The sequence below is a fragment of the Brachionichthys hirsutus genome, chromosome 19 (assembly GCF_040956055.1).
Source record: "Brachionichthys hirsutus isolate HB-005 chromosome 19, CSIRO-AGI_Bhir_v1, whole genome shotgun sequence".
Lineage (NCBI taxonomy): Eukaryota > Metazoa > Chordata > Actinopteri > Lophiiformes > Brachionichthyidae > Brachionichthys > Brachionichthys hirsutus.
Window position 1 is genome coordinate 6899372 of NC_090915.1, and position 18482 is coordinate 6917853.

General features: G+C 44.5%; 1 protein-coding gene across 1 annotated transcript; it reads right to left on the minus strand.

Annotated features, from left to right (window-relative positions):
- Positions 1 to 881: 881 nt before the first annotated feature.
- crb2a (crumbs cell polarity complex component 2a) lies at positions 882 to 15693 on the minus strand. The gene is made up of 13 exons (XM_068752962.1): positions 15627 to 15693; positions 10226 to 10918; positions 8387 to 8582; positions 7760 to 7899; positions 6610 to 6792; positions 6347 to 6460; positions 5031 to 5981; positions 4188 to 4762; positions 3623 to 3788; positions 2551 to 3421; positions 2272 to 2388; positions 1208 to 1334; positions 882 to 1103 (listed from the first exon to the last, which is right to left on the minus strand). The coding sequence occupies exons 1-13, from the start codon at positions 15691 to 15693 to the stop codon at positions 882 to 884; spliced, it is 4422 nt and encodes a 1473-aa protein (XP_068609063.1).
- Positions 15694 to 18482: the final 2789 nt, after the last annotated feature.

Sequence of the window (18482 nt, forward strand, 5' to 3'; positions counted from 1 at the left end):
CGACCCTAACCTTTCCTTGGGTGGAGTTGTCACCTCCAAAATCTGTAGGTAAACGTGGACAGCATTTTTATCAAGTCCCTCAGAAGGCCAGGGAACAGCAGGAGATTCCATTTAGCATTCCGTTTGGCCTCTAACCAGTCAAAGCAGAGGCTCCGCCCACCTCCAGTCTCGGCTCTGCTCCGGGTTTATGCCTGTTAAAGTTTGTCTTTTTATGGTTGGGTCTCTCTGGAATAGTCGATTTAGACCTGTAAAGTGCCTTGATACAACTCTTTGTGATTTGGTGTTGCTCAAATCAATTGAATTAAATAGAATAGAGTTCATCCCACAACAAAACCTCCAGACAGAAGAGTGCAAAGAACCACTAACAAATCTGCATTTCCTTTCTCACGTGTGATGAAAATCATACGTAAAAGACGATACTTATAACTGCATACAAGTATAAACACATCTAGGACAGGTTTGACAATCAGTGCAGGCTACCACTGAATTACCGACACGTTTCAATCCTGCCGATTTCTCACATTGCCGAGACGAGAGGGTGAGCTCATGTAATCACGCGTCCCTCCTCTGGGTGGTGCTCCGGGTGTTTGGAGGTGAATTTCTGTGCCAAGCCTCCATCTGATTATTAACAGCAGAATTATTTTCCGCTTCCTCATCCAGTTTGAAGCAGCACCACAGGTCGAAGCCTCGATCCTCGGTTTGAAGCTCGACTGTTCAGATTGTCCGTTATGCAAGTTACAACCATAAAAACCAGTTAAGGTCCCGCCTTAGTTACTGTAAGTTGTTCACCCATCCTATAAAGGAAAGAGTTTGAGATGCAGCAGATGTTCAACAAGCCCGCAGGATGGCTGTGTCCTCCAACGTGTCCCAGCCTTCCCGTGTCAGATGAGTCTTTCCTCCGGTGGGACTTTGAGCATGCTGTCCATCTCTAGACGGGCTCCGGCCAGCTCCTGAGCGCTGGGGCTGTAGGCGCCCTCGCCCTGCCGCTTCTTCCTCGCCGTCAACACCATGAAGGTCAAACCGGCGATCATCATCAGCACACAAAAGCACAGCAGCGGGACGGCGACCATCAGCCAGGGGACGTCCTGCCTGTGGACCTTTTTCTGCGAAGGACAGAATGTTTCAGTTTGAATTGGAAGCTTCTGCTTTCTGTGAGACTGAGTAGGATGCTGTCATCAATGCTGAAGAATAAAACGGTCCAACATACGTTAATGCCGCACGTGGGGCCGCTGTAGTCCGGCGGACATTCACACACAAACATATTGAAGCGATTCAAGCAGTTGCCGCCGTTTCGACACGGGTTGGACTCGCACTCATCGATCTCTGTTTCACACCTGCAACACAGGAAATAAGCATTTTATTAAAAACAAACACTAAGTAGATGACGCTGAATATTTAAAACACTAACTGAGCTTTCTAGTATTAGCTTCGGACCCCAGAGGGTTCATAAGCTCCTTTATTTCACACATATCAGTCCTTATTTTTCAGGTAACGTTTCATATTCACAAACCTCTGTCCATTTGTCTCAATTAGGAGAAAGGACAACAACAGGTATTGTTTAATGCTCCCTGCCTCGTTTACTAATGTAATCTGATTACTGCCACTACATCTGTGTAGCCGGTATATTCCTTCTTATCCTGTTTGAGAGCAGATTAATAAATTCTGCAGACATGTCGCCTTTCTACGGTGCAGATGATGTTTGGATGAGGGCTTTTAATCCAGCAGGACACTTTCAGGTTGTTGCGGTTGGAGACAACAACCCTGAAGAAGCCCCTGAATGCATCAGTTTGCACATGGGTTTGAGTCCTCACCTGGATAAAGGTGTGCTTAAGACTTTTGGGCCCCAAAACTAAGCTTAAAATATGATACTGCATGTTAAAGTATTGTTTCCTACTTAGGGATTGAGATTTTGAGTTTTATTTTAGGATACAATCAACAACAATCATGTGACCTTCGTGGGTGAGTGTTCGTGGATCTTGATGAAAAAGTTATCTGAAGATGGGTCTTGATCTGACTTAGATTCCATTAAATTTTGAGAGTGATCCAGATTCCCGTCTGGATACAAAAAAAAAATCTGGATTTTCCCATTTACTTATAATAAAGGTTTTTTCAAAAAATGATATCTTGTAAAATATGCATTCAATTCAGTCACCAAAAATCACAGTCATAAAGGGGTCCGATATGAACCATCATGCGAAATGTCTTCTGGATCTGATCCAGGATGAGGACGCGAATAAAATCCAGATTAAATCCAAATGAATGTGAACTCACCTGCTGCCTGTGAACCCCGGCACGCATGTACAATTAGCTCCCCACATCCCGTCACTGCAGATACCATCATTTTCACACTGGACGTCTTTACTGCACTGGATCGGGGGGTACACCCACCTGGTGGGGGGGGGGGGGGGGGAGAACTGAATGATATGGTGCCGAAAACAACATGCAGCTTCCACCCTTCATGCAGAAATACCAAGCGACGTGCTAGTTACTTCAAGGTAAGCAAAATAAAACTAAAATCAAAGTTTATATTACTATTCTGTCCCTACTCACTGGCAGAGCGGGCCTCTGTAGTCCTGGGGACACAGACAGGTGTACTTGTTGGGCCCGTCCTGACAGGTTCCTCCGTGCTGACAGGCGTGATGCTCACATTCATCCAGATCCTCATCACAGAGCGTCCCGGCGTATCCAGGGTGACACCGACACTCAAAGCCAGCCAAGTAGTCCTTACAGCGTCCATGAGCACAGGGCTGAGACGCGCAGTCGTCAGTGTCTGTCTCACACTGTCCCCCCGTCCAGCCCAGGTCGCAGTCACAGCCGAACTTATTAAAGAGGTCTCGACACGTGGCTCCGTTCAGACATGGACCCAAATCACAAACCGGGGCGCTGGTGCAACCTAAACGAATCCTCGGCTTCCCATTTAAATGGAACTGGGACGGCTGCGGGGCTTTATAGTCATCCACAAAAGGGAGGTAGACCCCGCCCACCCTAATTGCCCCCAAGCAGCCGGTGAAGCTCTCTGCAAGGGCCAATGTGGCCCCCGTCTGGTTGATGAAGCCAAGGCTTCCTGTGCGTCCCGGCGCACTGCTGATGTCCGTGATTCCGTCCACGGTGACGACCCAGGCGGAGGTTTGAGCTTCCTCCTCGGCCATCGAGATGTTGACGCGATGCCAGCTCCCATCAGCCACCTGCCGCACGCCGGTGAAGGACAGCGTCTCCACACTGTTCCCAGTCTGGATCTCCACCTGGACCAATGAGTCCAGCAGGCCGACCAGCAGTAGGTCCGAGCCCAAAGAGGCCCTCAGGACCACAGCGTTCACCGAACGGGTCCGCAGCTCGATGTAAATGTTTGAGACGGGTTCAGCCAGGGAGCCTCCGGCGCTGTAGTGAACGGGGCTGTTTTCAAAGGTGCCGTTGTGCACACCTGAGGAAGAGGAGAAGTGGATTGGAGACTTTATAAAGTTATTATTTTTTTGCTGAAATAGCATGTATTTCTGTTTAGTAACCATTTTCAGGAACGCATTCAACACGTCAGAAAACCTTAGATAGTTTATTACCAAAGATATTAATATTATTTGCATGTTTCTTCACTAATAAGTCAATTCCTAACGATACATGATCCTACATTCATATCCATCAGGAAGGTCCACACAGTGGCCACCGTCGACACAAGGATCACTGACACACCACACGCGTGTTCCACAGGTCTTCCCGATATATTCCTCCGCACAAGAACACGTGAAGTCGTTGAACGTGACGCTGCACGTTCCTTCATTTTGACAAGGTTTCATCTGGAGAGGGAAGAACTGCGAGTTAATATAATCCAGACACGTAGCTCAGAGGTCACCACGGAATCCTGTCTGTTTCAGTGCCGTGATGCAACATCAGAACCCTGTCTGTTTTAATGCACTGCAAAAAACCTCAGACTTGGAATGATGCAGCTGCTTCCAGTGAAGTGTGACAACAGGAGCATTATTCCGTATTTTATATAAAATAATAAATGTATTCTTTTTTATGGAAAAAAATTAAAGCCCAACTTTAGACAATAAATGTTCTTCCTTTCCAACATTTCTTTGTTGTCATGAAATTTTTTTCTACGAGTAATCCGGCCCTATTAACTAATACGTGGACTAACTAACTAACCAACCCAGTTATACCATTACAGTAACTGCTAACAACGTCTTTCCTACCTTGCATGTATCGTCACTGACACAGCCCGGCTTCACATTTACAGCATCACTCGGTAAATAGACGTCATCTTCATCTGAGCTGCTCCAAGCAGCGTTGTCCAGATGAGCCGAGTCTAAACGGAGGTCCTGCAGGCAACCTTTGTAAGGTCCCCCCCACACATCAGAGTCCAAGTGTCCAGGGAGTCCTCCCACATAGGCCTGATCCCCAGTGTCCATGCTCACCTCAGGGATCTCTCCTATTACATAGCGAAGGCCTGCATGCTCAAAGATCACCCGTCTGTGTCTGACCTCCACCCGAAGGAGCTGCTTCTCACCAGTAGTCAGGAACACCGGAGCCGTCAATGAAGCGCTGCTACGGCGGGAACCGACAAAAACCCTTCCCATCCTCAGGTAGACTGAGAAGTAAACGTCTCCCTCCTCTTCCTCGGTGGGTCTCCTCAGCTGGAACAACAGCCCGTCTGGCTTTAACGTCCTCAGGAAGAAGGACACGCTGAAGTTGCTTCCGTGGCCCTCCCCTACGTCATAGGTGCTGTAGCTCGCCGTGTCCTCATGGGAGTATGTCCACGAAGGCAGTTCTGTCAAGGGAGGGACACACAGAATGGAATCATGGGGTCAGATTAGCACACGAGTCGATAGCAGCATCTGGTGTTCCTACAACGGTTGGGACAAGACATTCCTTGTCATCACACCCCAATGTTTAGGGCCCCCCCAATAGGCTTGGGGGGACCTTGAGTCAGTTCTAACTCACCGGTGGCGAGTTATTCATTCATTTTAGTGCAGTTAATTACACCAGTTAATTAAGCAAAAGATTTATTCAAAATGCTGGTGGAAGAAAGTTCTTACCATCAGAACAGCTCTCCCCGTGGAAGGGACGGTAGCAGTCACACCGGTAGGAAGTCCACAGGTCCACACAGCGACCCTGTCCGTGGCAGGGCTCGGGTTTACACCACTCCTTCTTACTGCATCCCAGCTCAAGTCCTTGTTCCTCCGGGAGTGTTTGGGGTAGGATAGGCTTAGTGTCAATCATGAGGTCTTCCATACAGCCAATGAAGCCTGCTCCACTTAAGGAATATTCTAAAAGTTCCTCTGGTGCTCCGCCTATATACATTTCAGTTAAGGCTCCAGAGGCCTGGAAAGGTGGTTTATCACCACCATCTAAGACTCTGCATCCATCGCTGTCACAGCCAGGGCCTTTCAGGACCAGGACCAGGCCTTCGTTGTCCACAAAGGCATGGGCATCTCTCCAGTCTCCATCACTGACTAAACCAGGAAAGGTTACATCCATTTCAGACCCTTCGGATAAGGCTTTAGCATGAACATAACCATTAACTAACTCCAGGAGAAGGTGGTTGGCCGCATCTCCTCTGAAGAAAAGCAACACGTTTGGCAAAGTTGTCCGGAAGCGTAGCTGCACTCCGAAAGCACGGTGAGCACGATGCGCAACCTCCCTCCGCGTCCGTTCCTCTAGAACTACCTGGATGCGAACAAATCCGGGAGTGGAGAAGGAAAACGTTGTCCTTGTGGAGCACTGCTCGTCATAAAAGCCATGAGTGCACAAGCACGTGTGACCGTGGGCTCTACCTTCCAGCCAGGGATGGCAGGTAGCTCCGTTACGGCAGTCATGGCCCAGACAGCCATAGAGTTTGACGTCGCAGTTCTTGCCTCCCCAGGGAAGTTCACCTGACTCTGCCTCAGGACAGTGGCAGGTGTAGGACGCCCTGCCGTCCTCACACCGGCCTCCATTCTGACAGGGCTGGCTATCACACTCATCGATGTCCACCTCACACACAACCCCTGCAGGGAACAACACAAGGTATGACCTGTTAGACATGGCTTAAAGGTAAAGATATTAAATATATAAACGCTAGCTGCAGATTTTGATAACTTCAGGAACTTGTGCGAATGTAGATTTGATTACATTTTGAGGCGGATCCAGACGATCCGGATACCGATCAGTTTTTTTTTTTTACATTTTGCAATATATTGAAATCAAGTGTAGCAGTAGTCGCTGCTACTCAGGTAAGGTTTCTCTCAGTGATCACAGCCCAGGTGATATTTTACGTACAACCTTAAACTAAACATCATTCAGGGCATTTTGGCTGAAGCCATTGTTTCCAGCAGCGGCCGTTCAGTGCCGCTGCTCTTAGTGCCCAACTCACCCAGAAACCCAACAGAGCAGGAGCAGGTGTAGCCGTTGATCTTATCCTCGCAGGCGCCTCCGTTCAGGCAGGGCTCCGACGCACACTCATCAACGTTGATGGAGCAGTTCTCTCCTGCTCCGTGTGAAATAAATCAAACATTTATTAAAATGGTGGAAAAACTATTTTTGGCTGATTGGTTTCTTTCGGGCCCTGCCATGATGATGATGGCGACTCATCCGGGGTGTGGATGGACAGATGGATGGTTTCCTTCTCTCACTCACCTGCGAACCCTGGCTGACACTGGCAGATATATCCAGCTGCATCTGCAAAGCTGAGCTCCCAGTCCAGCTCCCAGTCCAGCTCCCAGTCCGATGAATCTGACCGCTCAAAACACTCCCCAGCGTTCTCACAAGGCTGCTCGGCGCACTCGTCTACGTCCGTCTCACAGTTCGGTCCTTCGTATCCTGGACAAAGCAAAACGGGACTTTTTGCACATTTTCCAAGCCCAAAAATACTCTTTATTATTACTATGTAAACACCGAATGTACCAAATGAAAGATTAAAGTATCGTCTTTCATTAGGACAAACAAATATGCTCCTAGTATTTTTCGTTCTGGAGTTATTGGCCGCTGAAGAGAGGCAGATTTCAATGTCAGGGTTGGCAGGGAGTGTTTATGCTTCAAAAAACGTGAATGGCACTCAAAGAGTTAATCTTCTCTCGCTTTGCTGACTGCTGTTACTATAAGAATGTGGTTTTCATGTTAATTCAGTAATTTCGGTCAGTAAATATTCACTTAGTAAACGTCACCGTTTTGATCTGTTCATATTTTTTTTATTCCCGATTCACAGTTTCAATCTGGTTCTGTTTAATTACTGTCTGGTGCATGTTTCTGTGTTTGGCTCTTCACACACCTGAGTTGAATTATTCCTGCAGGTGCAGCTGGGAGTGAACGGCAGCTCTCTACTCTACGAGACACATCTGAAACTCATCCCGGCTCACCTCCCGACACCCTACTTAGTCCTGGTCCGGGTCGGTTCTCTGCCAGAATATTCCTCTTGTTTCCTGTCGTTCTCTCCATGGTGCTGCCTGGCCGCCATTGTTCTGTTTCTGGTTTGGTTCTTTAGTTTTGTTATTACAATTACTTTGACTCCTTATCTTCCGCTTCTGTCTCAGCATTTTTCGGGTCCAGGTTTGGTATCGGGCCGTGATATATTTTAATGCTAAAGTGTTAAACCAAGATGATCGACATGGTAAAAATATCCTACTCATCAATAGTTTAGTCACTGAGCCATATTGATGCAAAATATTTACATATAACATACAGAAATATAGTGTTGCAGGAATGTTGCAGCTGTTCTCTTGAACCAGATCTTGATTGAAGCTTTGAGAGCTGACCAATCAGCTCTGCCCCTGTAGGTGTGTTTGAATACCTGTCCAGCAGAGGCAGGTGTATCCGTTGACTCCCTCTAAGCACGTGGCGCCATGCTGGCAGGGATTGGAGGCGCACTCGGGTATATCCACCTCACAGTGGTCGCCGTGAAATCCTGTATCTCTGCAGTCACACAGGTAGCTGCAGACGTATGACAGCAGATCAGCATCCTAGAACGTTGTCTTCACCCAAGTGCTACTGGGATGATATGCAGCAGGAAACGTAAAGTCAAGCAGCCTAAACTGACTGCCACCTCGAGTTTGGACATGTCCAGAGGAGAGACAGGGACTATATCGGTAGAAGGATGCTGAGGATGGAGCTGTCAGGGAAGAGGGCTAGAGGACGACCCAGGAGAAGAGACATGGACGTAGTGAGGGAGGACATGAGAGTGGCTGGTGTTGGGGAGGATGATGCAAAGGTCAGGGCTAGAGGTCAACCCAGGAGAAGATACATGGCAATGTTAAGGAACGTGAAACAAATATCCCGAGTTTGTCTCCTTTATCAACCAGACCAAAATTGAGTGTTTTCAGTCAATCCATCGGATTGTATAATCCTGTTGACAAATCACAAAAGCTCATTTGTGATGATAAATGAGAGCCACAAACCGAGGCCAGTAAAAGCATCTTACCTATTCACCATGTCGTGACAGACGGCGCCGTTCTGGCAGGGCTCGCTGGCACATTCGTCGATGTCCAGCTCGCAGTCGATGCCATGGAACCCGGGCATGCACTCACAGGAGTACATGCCGATCAGGTCGTGGCACAGGCCTCCGTTGTGGCACGGGTCAGAGTCACATTCATCTGTTTCACTTTCACAGTTAAGTCCTGTTGGGGAAGAGAAAGCCAGGATGTTATTCCAGAAAGCACCGGTGGAGAAATAAGAAAGCAGTGATGATTGTTAGCAGGACTACAGAAAAACTGCTGGATGGATCTTGATGAAAAAAAATATCTGAAGATGGGTCTAACTTAAATTTTCAGAGCAATCAGGATTCCAGTCTGGATACAATAAGATTTGGATTTTCCCATTTACTTATAATGGAGGCTTTTTCAAAAAAATCATATCTTGTAAAATATGCATTCAATTCACTCACTAAAAATCACAGTCATAAAGGGGTCCGATATGAACCATCATGAAACATGTCTTCAGGATCTGATCCAGAATGAGGTCAGGATTAAATATTGAATTTTAACATTAAAACCTCTTTTATAGATAAAAAAAAATAAATCTGTTAAAAATACACAACTCAGATACATTTTTTATTTTCATGGTTGCTGTATAAAGGTACTAAGAACAATCTAGAACCTTTTGGTGCTGATCCATATCAACATGTGGACGGTGTAAATCCAGATATGAGGGGAACGAGCTGCTTGGAGGAGGTTTTTGTTCTCTGAGTGATTTTCTAGTTGTAAATGTAGCATCGATAGACTGGCGACGCGTCCGAGGTGAACCCCGCCTCTCGGCAATAGCAAGCCGGGATAGGCTACTACAGCGACACCCGTGACCCACAAAGCGGGAAAGCGGCTGTTGATGAGACAATTGTCTCCCCAACAAGAAAATGGATGGATAAATAATCAACTGATCATTTTACAAATCAACACACCAAACGGAACGAACACCTCAGTTTGTCTATTCTGGACTCTATCGGACCCTACAGAGGATAAAGGCTTTCCTTGCATTCTCTAAACCCACTGATTGACAGGGAATGCAGCGGTGTTGATTTGACCTGACCTCTCCGAGATAACACCAAGCTCCTCTGACACAGAGCAGGCTCATGGAGAAAGAAAGGAAAGATGTGAAAGGTGTAAGAACAGCAAGAACAGAGCGGGGTTTTCCCCTCTCGCTCTGACTTTATCTGAGATGCAGATAAGATGCCTGACTAAAAAACATCTTGCTGTACACTTAAAATGCTCTTCATGCCCGGATTATCAGGAACAAACTAAAACACTTGGGGATTATCAAACCGTGGTGAGGAACAAGACATAGAAAGAACCTCTAGAGGGGCAATTTAAGGCCACCAGGGAGCATAAGTGCTCCTCTCTCTGCTGATGTGTTGATGATGAACTATTGAATATCTTTCGCCACTAAACTAGAAGACACTCAGAGCACATTTGGATTGCGATAATGTTTCAAAGCCAAAAACAGACTAGGGAGGAAATAGAGTTTAAATAGTGTCTATTATCATAGAAGATCACTTTACACTTATTAACACTAAGAAATTTACATGAATTATTATTTCTCTCTAGATCATCTACAAAATAAACTTTAGGCCAGCCCTAAAGACATCAAAATGTGGATGACCTGTGACTTCTCGCTGATGAAACTGAAATTATTATTGATGATGAGTGGCCAGGAATGATGAGTGGCCAGGAATCCTGGCCAGGACTGCACCTGTGTAGACCTCTGTGTGTGTGTGTGTGTGTGTGTGCATTGGTTAGGGTTAGGGTGTGTATATTACTTTCGGATGTACCTGCAAAGCCCACCAGGCACTCACACTCGTAGTGGTCTCTCTCGTTGATGCAGGTGCCGTTGTTCTCGCAGGGCCGTGAAGCGCACTCGTTGATGTCGATTTCACAGTTAAACCCCTGAAACCCGGGCACACAGAAGCACTGAAACTCCGCCGGGCCGTCGATGCAGATCGCTCCGTTCTGACAGGGTTCCGATGAACACTCATTCACGTCTTCCTCACAGGTCTCTCCTTCAAACCCTGGTGCACAGCGGCATTCAAAGCCCTCCGGTCGCAGCACACAAGTCCCGTTGTTGCTGCAGGGCTCGTCGATGCAGTCGGTCACATGCGCTCTGCAGGTCCGTCCTCCGTACCCAGGAGGACATCTGCAGAAGTAGCCGTTCAACTCATCCACACACAGAGAGCGGGGCTCCAAACAGGGGTTGCTCTGGCACTCGTCCACCTGCTCTGTGCAGTTGTCCCCTGTCAGTCCATCCAGACAGGTGCAGTGGTACGCTGTGGTTCCAGGGACACTGGTGCAGTTTTCACACGGAGCAAATAAGCAGGCGTCATAGAGTTGGTCGCATTGTTTGCCCATATACCGGACCCCTTCTCGAGCACAGATACAGGCATAATCGTCCGTGGTGTCCACACAAGACGCTCCATTCTTGCAGGGTGCAGACAAGCATTTATCTGACGTCGCTGTGCAAAGGATTCCTAAAGGACAAAGAGAACTTTTAGAATTCATTTATGCATGCTAAGAATGTGCATCTACTGCATGGCGGAGGTTCCCTGTCAACGTCTCAAATAGTGTCAAGGGGTCAAAAATGCAGTTCATATCGTAATATAAGACTCATGAGATTATTCACACACTACTTCAAGGATGATTGATAGATAGATAGATAGATAGATTGATTGATATGCACAACCACATGGTGAAGAAAAGAGCACGCCATGTCTGACAGCTCTGCTCCTGGCCCGGCAGGAGGGAGGAGTCATGGAGGTAATCCAAGAGTAGATTAGGTTAGTTGGATTAGTTACAGAGGTAACTGACTCAGAGGTTTCCTTTCTGGAAAGGAAATCAAGGATTTTTCCTCATCCCAGCATTTCCACTCTACTTGCTTGTAGAATGCCTCCGTGTTCCCGCCTGCTCCCACGCTCCTTTTGTCGCTGTATTTATTTATTGTAGCAGCGTGACTGAAATCACCGCATCGCAATTTTGCAGCAACAAGTTGATGACTCGAAAAGACCAACGGGGACTGAAATAGGTCGCCCTTATGTACCTGTTCCGCTGCATCCTGATCCAATCTGCTCTGCCTTAATTTGAAAAGACACCGTGTGAGAGTCTATCACCGATGGCACCAGCTAAGTCCTCACACTGTTGAGCTAAAGCCTGTCCCATCGGCTGCTTTGTTTAATTAGACATTCCAGGTTCTGGGCCCGACTTAAAGAAGTGTTTAGACCTGAATCCATGGCATTTCCACATTTTAGCTTGTGACCAGTTGCATTCTGGGAGTGAAGGGGCAATGGGATTGTCTTCGCTCCCTTAAATAACCGCAGACGGCAGTGGCAAAAAATACTAGGATGCTTTGCAAACAGAAGCAGTGTGCATAAAATATGACTATCATTCAAAAAAGAAAAGAGTTGCTATGTGTTGTAATATGATTGTATAGAAACGGTATTATTGGTATATTAAAATAAATCTATTTAATTGCCATTTATTGTTACTGTTGAGGATGTTACCACTTCTAAATTGTTTTTGTATTGTACTATGCTGTTTTGACATATGGCTCGGAGCATATAAGTTATACTTAGGACATGAAAATGAATGGATTTGTAAAAATATTTCATGCGCATATTTGACTTATACTGTACATGTGCACTTTTTTTTTTTACCCACTCATACCATTTTGGACAATAAACACTTTTAGCGTGTAGTTTGTGTTATTTTCACCTTTTCTTTTGTTCTGTCCTGTAAACGAGGTCAGATTTGTCACCAGCTGATAAAGGCAGCAGCAACATTCTTGTGTAGAACTGGAATACTTTCACGTTGTCACGGGACGCCTGAACAAACCAGACAGCTAATGTGATTCCAGCAGAATAATAAACAGAGGGTTAAACAGAAGCCCCTCTCTCACTTTTCTCTTTTTGTAATTCACAAAGTGGATGAGAAGATTTCATGAGGGGGACAATTGTTCAGCGAGGATTAACAAAAGATACCCCCCCCCCCCCCCACACACCAGCCAATGCTAGGGTTTGTGGAACCAGTCCAGATTCCTTTTATTAGGCCAGTCTAAACTCCACGTCCAGCCCCCTGGCCCCCGACACTTTGGTAAGTGCCCCAATTCCAAATAGTCACTGAGGTGGAAGTTATTCAAAGTGAAAGTAGATATGGAGGGTGAGAAAGGGGGAGGGCATGCAGAGAAAGAGAGAGAATGATAACTACAAACATAAGTAGGGATAAATATATTCATTCTTACTGGTCAAAACAAAGAGAGAAATGAAAAGTGAAGATCAAACATATTTTCTTCTTATATATATCTGTACTTTAAAATCATCGGTTATTAGATGAATACTTGAATGTAGCATTCTAACTGTAGTCTGTTCACCTGCTGTTCACCAGAAGGCTGTTGTCATGTCTCATTGTACTTGAGGTGCGTCCTCCCCCCTCAGTCCAACTGTAGACGCTAACTGTGTTTGAACTGAACAGATTACAGGAGTGTGTTAGCCACCTGTAGAACAGGAAAGTCCCAGGTGGCCCTTCGAGGGGTTCCAGATTAGCTTCAAGTCTCTTTAATGTAAGACGTGGACCAGGACAAACGGACACCTTCAGAGAGGTGAGCCTTTGCTTGTTTGATAAGTTGCTTAAATTCAGTGGTGTCGAATGTGGGCGGTCGGAATTCTGTCAGACCGTATTTATTGATGTGTTCAGGACTTTATTTATTTAGGAGGTTCTGCTTTTGACTTTGTTTGTCTGTTTGTTAGCAGGATTATGGAAAAACTGTTGGATGGATCTTGATGAAAAAGAAGCTGAAGATCGGCCTTGGTCTAACTTAGATCCCATTAAATTTTGAGAGCAATCCGGATACTTGTCTGGATACAAAAATATCTGGATTTTCCTATTTACTTATAATGGAGGATTTTTCAAAAAAACTATCTTGTAAAATATTAATTAAATTAACTCTCCAAAAATCACGGTATTAAAGGGGTCCGATATGAACTATCATGAAAAATGTCTTCTGGATCTGATCCAGAATGAGGTCAGGAAAAGCTCTTTTTCCATTTAAAAAAAAGTCCATGTCTATTGCAGTTGATTCAACGTCCAGTACTATACAGTACACTTATATTTTCAGATGCGTGAAGTGAGCAAAAGAGAACAAGCATGCCTTTTTCCTTATATCTGGATCATTGCAGCCAAGGACAGGCATTTCTGTTGGGAAACCAGAAAGAGGTGTATTTATACGCATTGTACTTCATCACATTATGTACACCAATAATCTAGAATCTAGGACTTGGATCTTGTTAAAGTTCCTCTGAAAAGTGGGGCTTGGAGTGTTTGAAGGTAGCGCCAGGTGTGTGTGGTATTCTCTGACTCCACATCGATAGCGATGGATCACTCATATATTTATTCTTTCATTTTTATATAATTACAGTTAGATTATTTGTGATAATATTTGTTCACTGCAACACACAAGACATTCTTATTCGATTGATGTGATGCAAGGAGAGTCCTCTAAATATGCATTCCCCCTCCTTACTCTTCTATCCTACATCTTTGGAATGTTCCGCTCCGGTGGGGAAACATCTCTATACACTTCAGATTATTGGATATGAAATCTTTTCACCCTGCTCTAACATTACGTCCATGCTAATCCATAAAACAGCTGCTATTGTTCAGACTCGTCCAGCTCTTAGAGTCTCTCCCAAACGCCACCACCTGTCCCAAAGCGACCCCCAAAGGTCCACTGTTCCTTATCACACACACACCACACAGAGACACATTCTCTTGTTCCATGACATAATCCCTTAATCTGTTATAATCTGTTTTGTCTATGAAATTATAGACATGAAGTGTCTCTAAAAGGACTGAATGTTAAGTTTGCTCATGAATACAAACATATATATTTATTAGATATGATAAAAAAGTTTTATTCATGATTGTCATTTGGTTAAATTTGTCTTTGTTTCTTACGGTGGTACCAGCTGGTCCTAAATTTTGATACACATGAGTAACTGTACTATTGTGTAGAACCACCTCTGGGTTCGTCCTCCTGTCCCAGGTCTAGATCCAGAAAGGATTCCTGGTGAGGTTCTGCAGCTCGTCCAGGGTTGATCTATTTGAAGTCTCCAATTGCAACAAGGCCATTTTGCATACTTTAATTATGTAAAGAACATTATAGTAAAAACACAAAATAAACATTATGAACAAATACTTATCTAAGGAGACGTTGTAGTGTCATTTCTAATGAATGTTGAAAATGTATTGTACTACCAATCGCACACACACACACACCCCGTCTGTGCTAGATTGAAGAGTTTTTTTTACCCGAGTCCTTTGAGTCACACCTTTGATAAAGACATTCATTTATTACACTAATCCTAAACTCCCTGTGACCTTCCCTCCCACCCCCATCTCTGATGACTGACTAATGGCCTCTGATCCTGAACGAGTTACGTTTCAATATAAAGAGCTCGTAAAAAAGCAGAAAAAAACCTTAACTTAAGGCAAAACTTCCTCCGACGTCCATCGAATCACACACCAGCTGATCGTGTTGAAGAACACCCCGCCACATTCACAATGAAATAATCCTCCTCTAAGTCATCGTGGTTTCTCAGTATTGTGAAAGTACTGATCAGGTACCTCATCATCATCATCATCATGAATGAACACAGCTTTCATTTTCACACTAATCTCATTCTTATTTCACCTTTCTGAGTCCTTACTTTGTTTCTGTTGATTTTATGTCCCCATAAGTTAGAGTTAGGAAAATAAATGTAATTCAAGATGGTATAACCCTGACCCGGAACACAACAGCCACGCCACATGAGCCGGGATTAAAGTCTGTTGCTTCCAATAAGTGTAATTCTGTTCCTGGGTCAGGGTTAGGGGGTTCTGGATGGGGTCCACTCCCCTCCTCGTCCGTCTGGTTGTGCCTCCTACTGTTACAGGAGCAGAGACTGGTACAAGAAGCACCTCCCACCGTTCATGGAGCAGCATCTCTGAGAGCATCAACACATTCCTGAGACCTATACTCCAGTCTGATGATGGAGGCGACAATCCTCCGATTCTCCTCCGGACAGTACAATGAATGATAATAATATGCTGGCTCCAACATGCTGTATAAAAGTAAAGTTACACGACGTATATGTGAGGAGAAAACATCCCTACTCATCAAACACTACAGAGAACACAGCTATAACTTACCCCATTTGAACATCATCATCGTCAGCAGCACGGTCTTCAGGTTCAGGTGAATTTTTCCCAGCTCCATAGTGAAGGTGAGGCTCGGTACAGGGACGCAGTGAGAATTCCTAAAGCGCAGGCGTCACAGCTCCTCACTATACGTTGTGGTTGTCCCGGTTGAACAGGTCGGCATGCTACCCACTGGCCACGCTTGGTGACTAATGAGGGCTTGACTGGACTCGGCTGCCCTGCCTCCTCTGAGAGGGTAATCAGCCATGGCAGCAAAGAGGCAACAGGAAAATGTGAGCTGGATTCATGCTGCAGACGCTCTGTGGTCGACTCCAGCTGAGAGGGAAGATGAGACGATGAAAAGAGCGTCTATTAGAGGAGAAACATGTTTGAGTTGTTCATTAATGTTCATTCATTTAACCCCCCCGCCCCCAAAAAATAAATAAATAAATACAATTTAAATAAATAAATGAAATTAATAAAAGCCATTGTCTCGCAACAATTTTATCATGTTTGGAATTTTATTTTGTTCAATGCGATATTCCCCCCCCCCCTTTTTTCTATAAATTAAAACATTAAGAACTTTAGAATATCTGATTTAATGGTTGTTCTTTCATATTTCCCTATGTTAGTTTCTATGTAGTATTTGATATGAATAAATATTTAATAGCACAGTTCCATTGAGTTTTAGAACCTTTTACTGAGTGTGCCCCCTTCTCTTCGTCTCCATGTTCCTATCTCACAGTCTCACAGTAGGGGGCGCTGTGATCCCAGGGATCTTAAACTGGTTTCCTACAGCCAGTGCTGAACAGAAATATTTAATTTCACATTTTAATGACATTTAGGTTTATGTATGTTGGCCTCCTGTTAAAAGCGCTAAAGACAGTGAACGTCCTGTTTGAACCAATCACCCTCTGGCATTGGTTCCAGTCCAGGGAGTCCAGGCCAGGTTTTAGTCGCTGACTCATTAGTGTGTTCATCCTCTTTAGCGGCTCCTTTGTGTCACAAAGTTCAGCAGTCATTCATCACTAAGCCTCACAGGGACCCCATCGACTGCTGTGTCTGTCTGTAGGGGAGTCCAGTTTATTAGTATTAGTGCAGCGCTATTTACACGGCCTGGTATACAGTACAACTGTATTGGAGATTTAAATTACACTAGAAAGACACTCAGGAAGCAGTTTATTCCCCTTCAAACTGGATCTACACCGTCCACATGGTGATCAAGATCATCCTCGAAACTTTCTAAATAGTTTTTGGTATCTTTTTACACCAACCATGAAAAGTAAAAGTCAATCGGAGTCGATATGTATTTTTTAACCGATTTCTGAATCCGTAAATGGAATTTTCAATGTTGACACTTAATATTTTCCCCCCAATTCCATTCTGGATCCGATTCATCTGAAACACAAAGGATGAATCCAGAACACGTCATTTTAACATACAGGTTTATGGATGACACGGAAACTTGAAGTTTAAAATCTACCTCTAATGCAATGAAGACAAGTGTGTGTGTGTGTGTGTGTGTGTGTCTACAGCATAAACACACTGACTCAAAGTGGGTCCTCCCACTTAGTCACACATTGCTGTGTTGCTTCAGCACATTAAACAACATGGAGCCGTGTGCGTTGCTCTTCTGTCCTTGAGAGCTCCTGCTAATCAGTGAGAAGAGATAGGGGTGGAGTGGGAGACAGCACAAGGAGTGAGCAACACAAACACAAGTGTGCTAGTCATTCATTTATTCATTATGTCAGCAGAGATGCAATTATATTGTGTACAATGTACAATGACGGTAAAAATATTTCTTCAGCTGATCCACAAGGATAGGATAAAATAAAAATAAAACCTTGATTTGAGACACAGATTGAAAATAAGAATCTATATAACAGTTTCTAATGTTTATTTGCATAATAATGGAAAGTTCAGGACATTTTCCAAGTCTGATATGCACAGAAATCACATAACTGTGTCACAGAAAAAGGAGTGTCTTAAGCAAAAACTTAACTTGTCAATGTGAGGGATACTTAAATATCTTTAGTGAGGTCATCCCACTCAGTACCGTAGACTTTACAAAGTTTAAGAAATACATATAATCGGTTCACAAACAAAATAACCCATTCAAATTAATTTAAAACATTTAAAATTTACCATAACATTTCTTTTTTACTATTTGAATACAAAACAGAGAGAACAAAAATAACATGAAGAACACGGTTGTTTATTTTACACCATTCCACCATTGTGCGAGAGACCGGAAGTCAGTGTACCTGAAATATTCATCTTCTATTACACACAGTACTGTCTTACAGGCAAATCATTTTGAAGGAAAACAAAAATGCGAACGCAACGATAATCATTATACAGATATAAAACGAAGATGTGTATATAACAAGCACCCGTGCTATGAATACTGCAAATATGCTTGAATTGCTGTGTAGAATTTACGCACTACGTGCTTTTGTTCTCGGGTTAACGCGCCGCGGGTTCCTCCTGTAAGACAGTGTTGAGAGAAAAACTGCCCATAACGCTATCAGCAATAGCGTTTCCATTATCTCGCTGTTTTCACGCTGTCAGTCTGAGATATTGCTGTCTAACAGTATGCGGTTGTAAAATGAATCGAAAGCCGCTTCATTAGAAACATTATGCGGTTCAAGATAAACAGAACCGGGCCGTCTTATCACGTTCGTTAGCTAACATTAGCTACGAGGCTAAGACACTTGGACAATCCTTTCAACTTGCTTTTTTGACAGGTTAGCTAGCTGACGACGGCTAACTTCGCTATGTAAACTAAGCCGGAAAGTGGAAAAGACAATTCCCTGCAACTCTGGTTGGTGGACATTTCCACTTGCATTTGAAATCGAATGTCTTTTA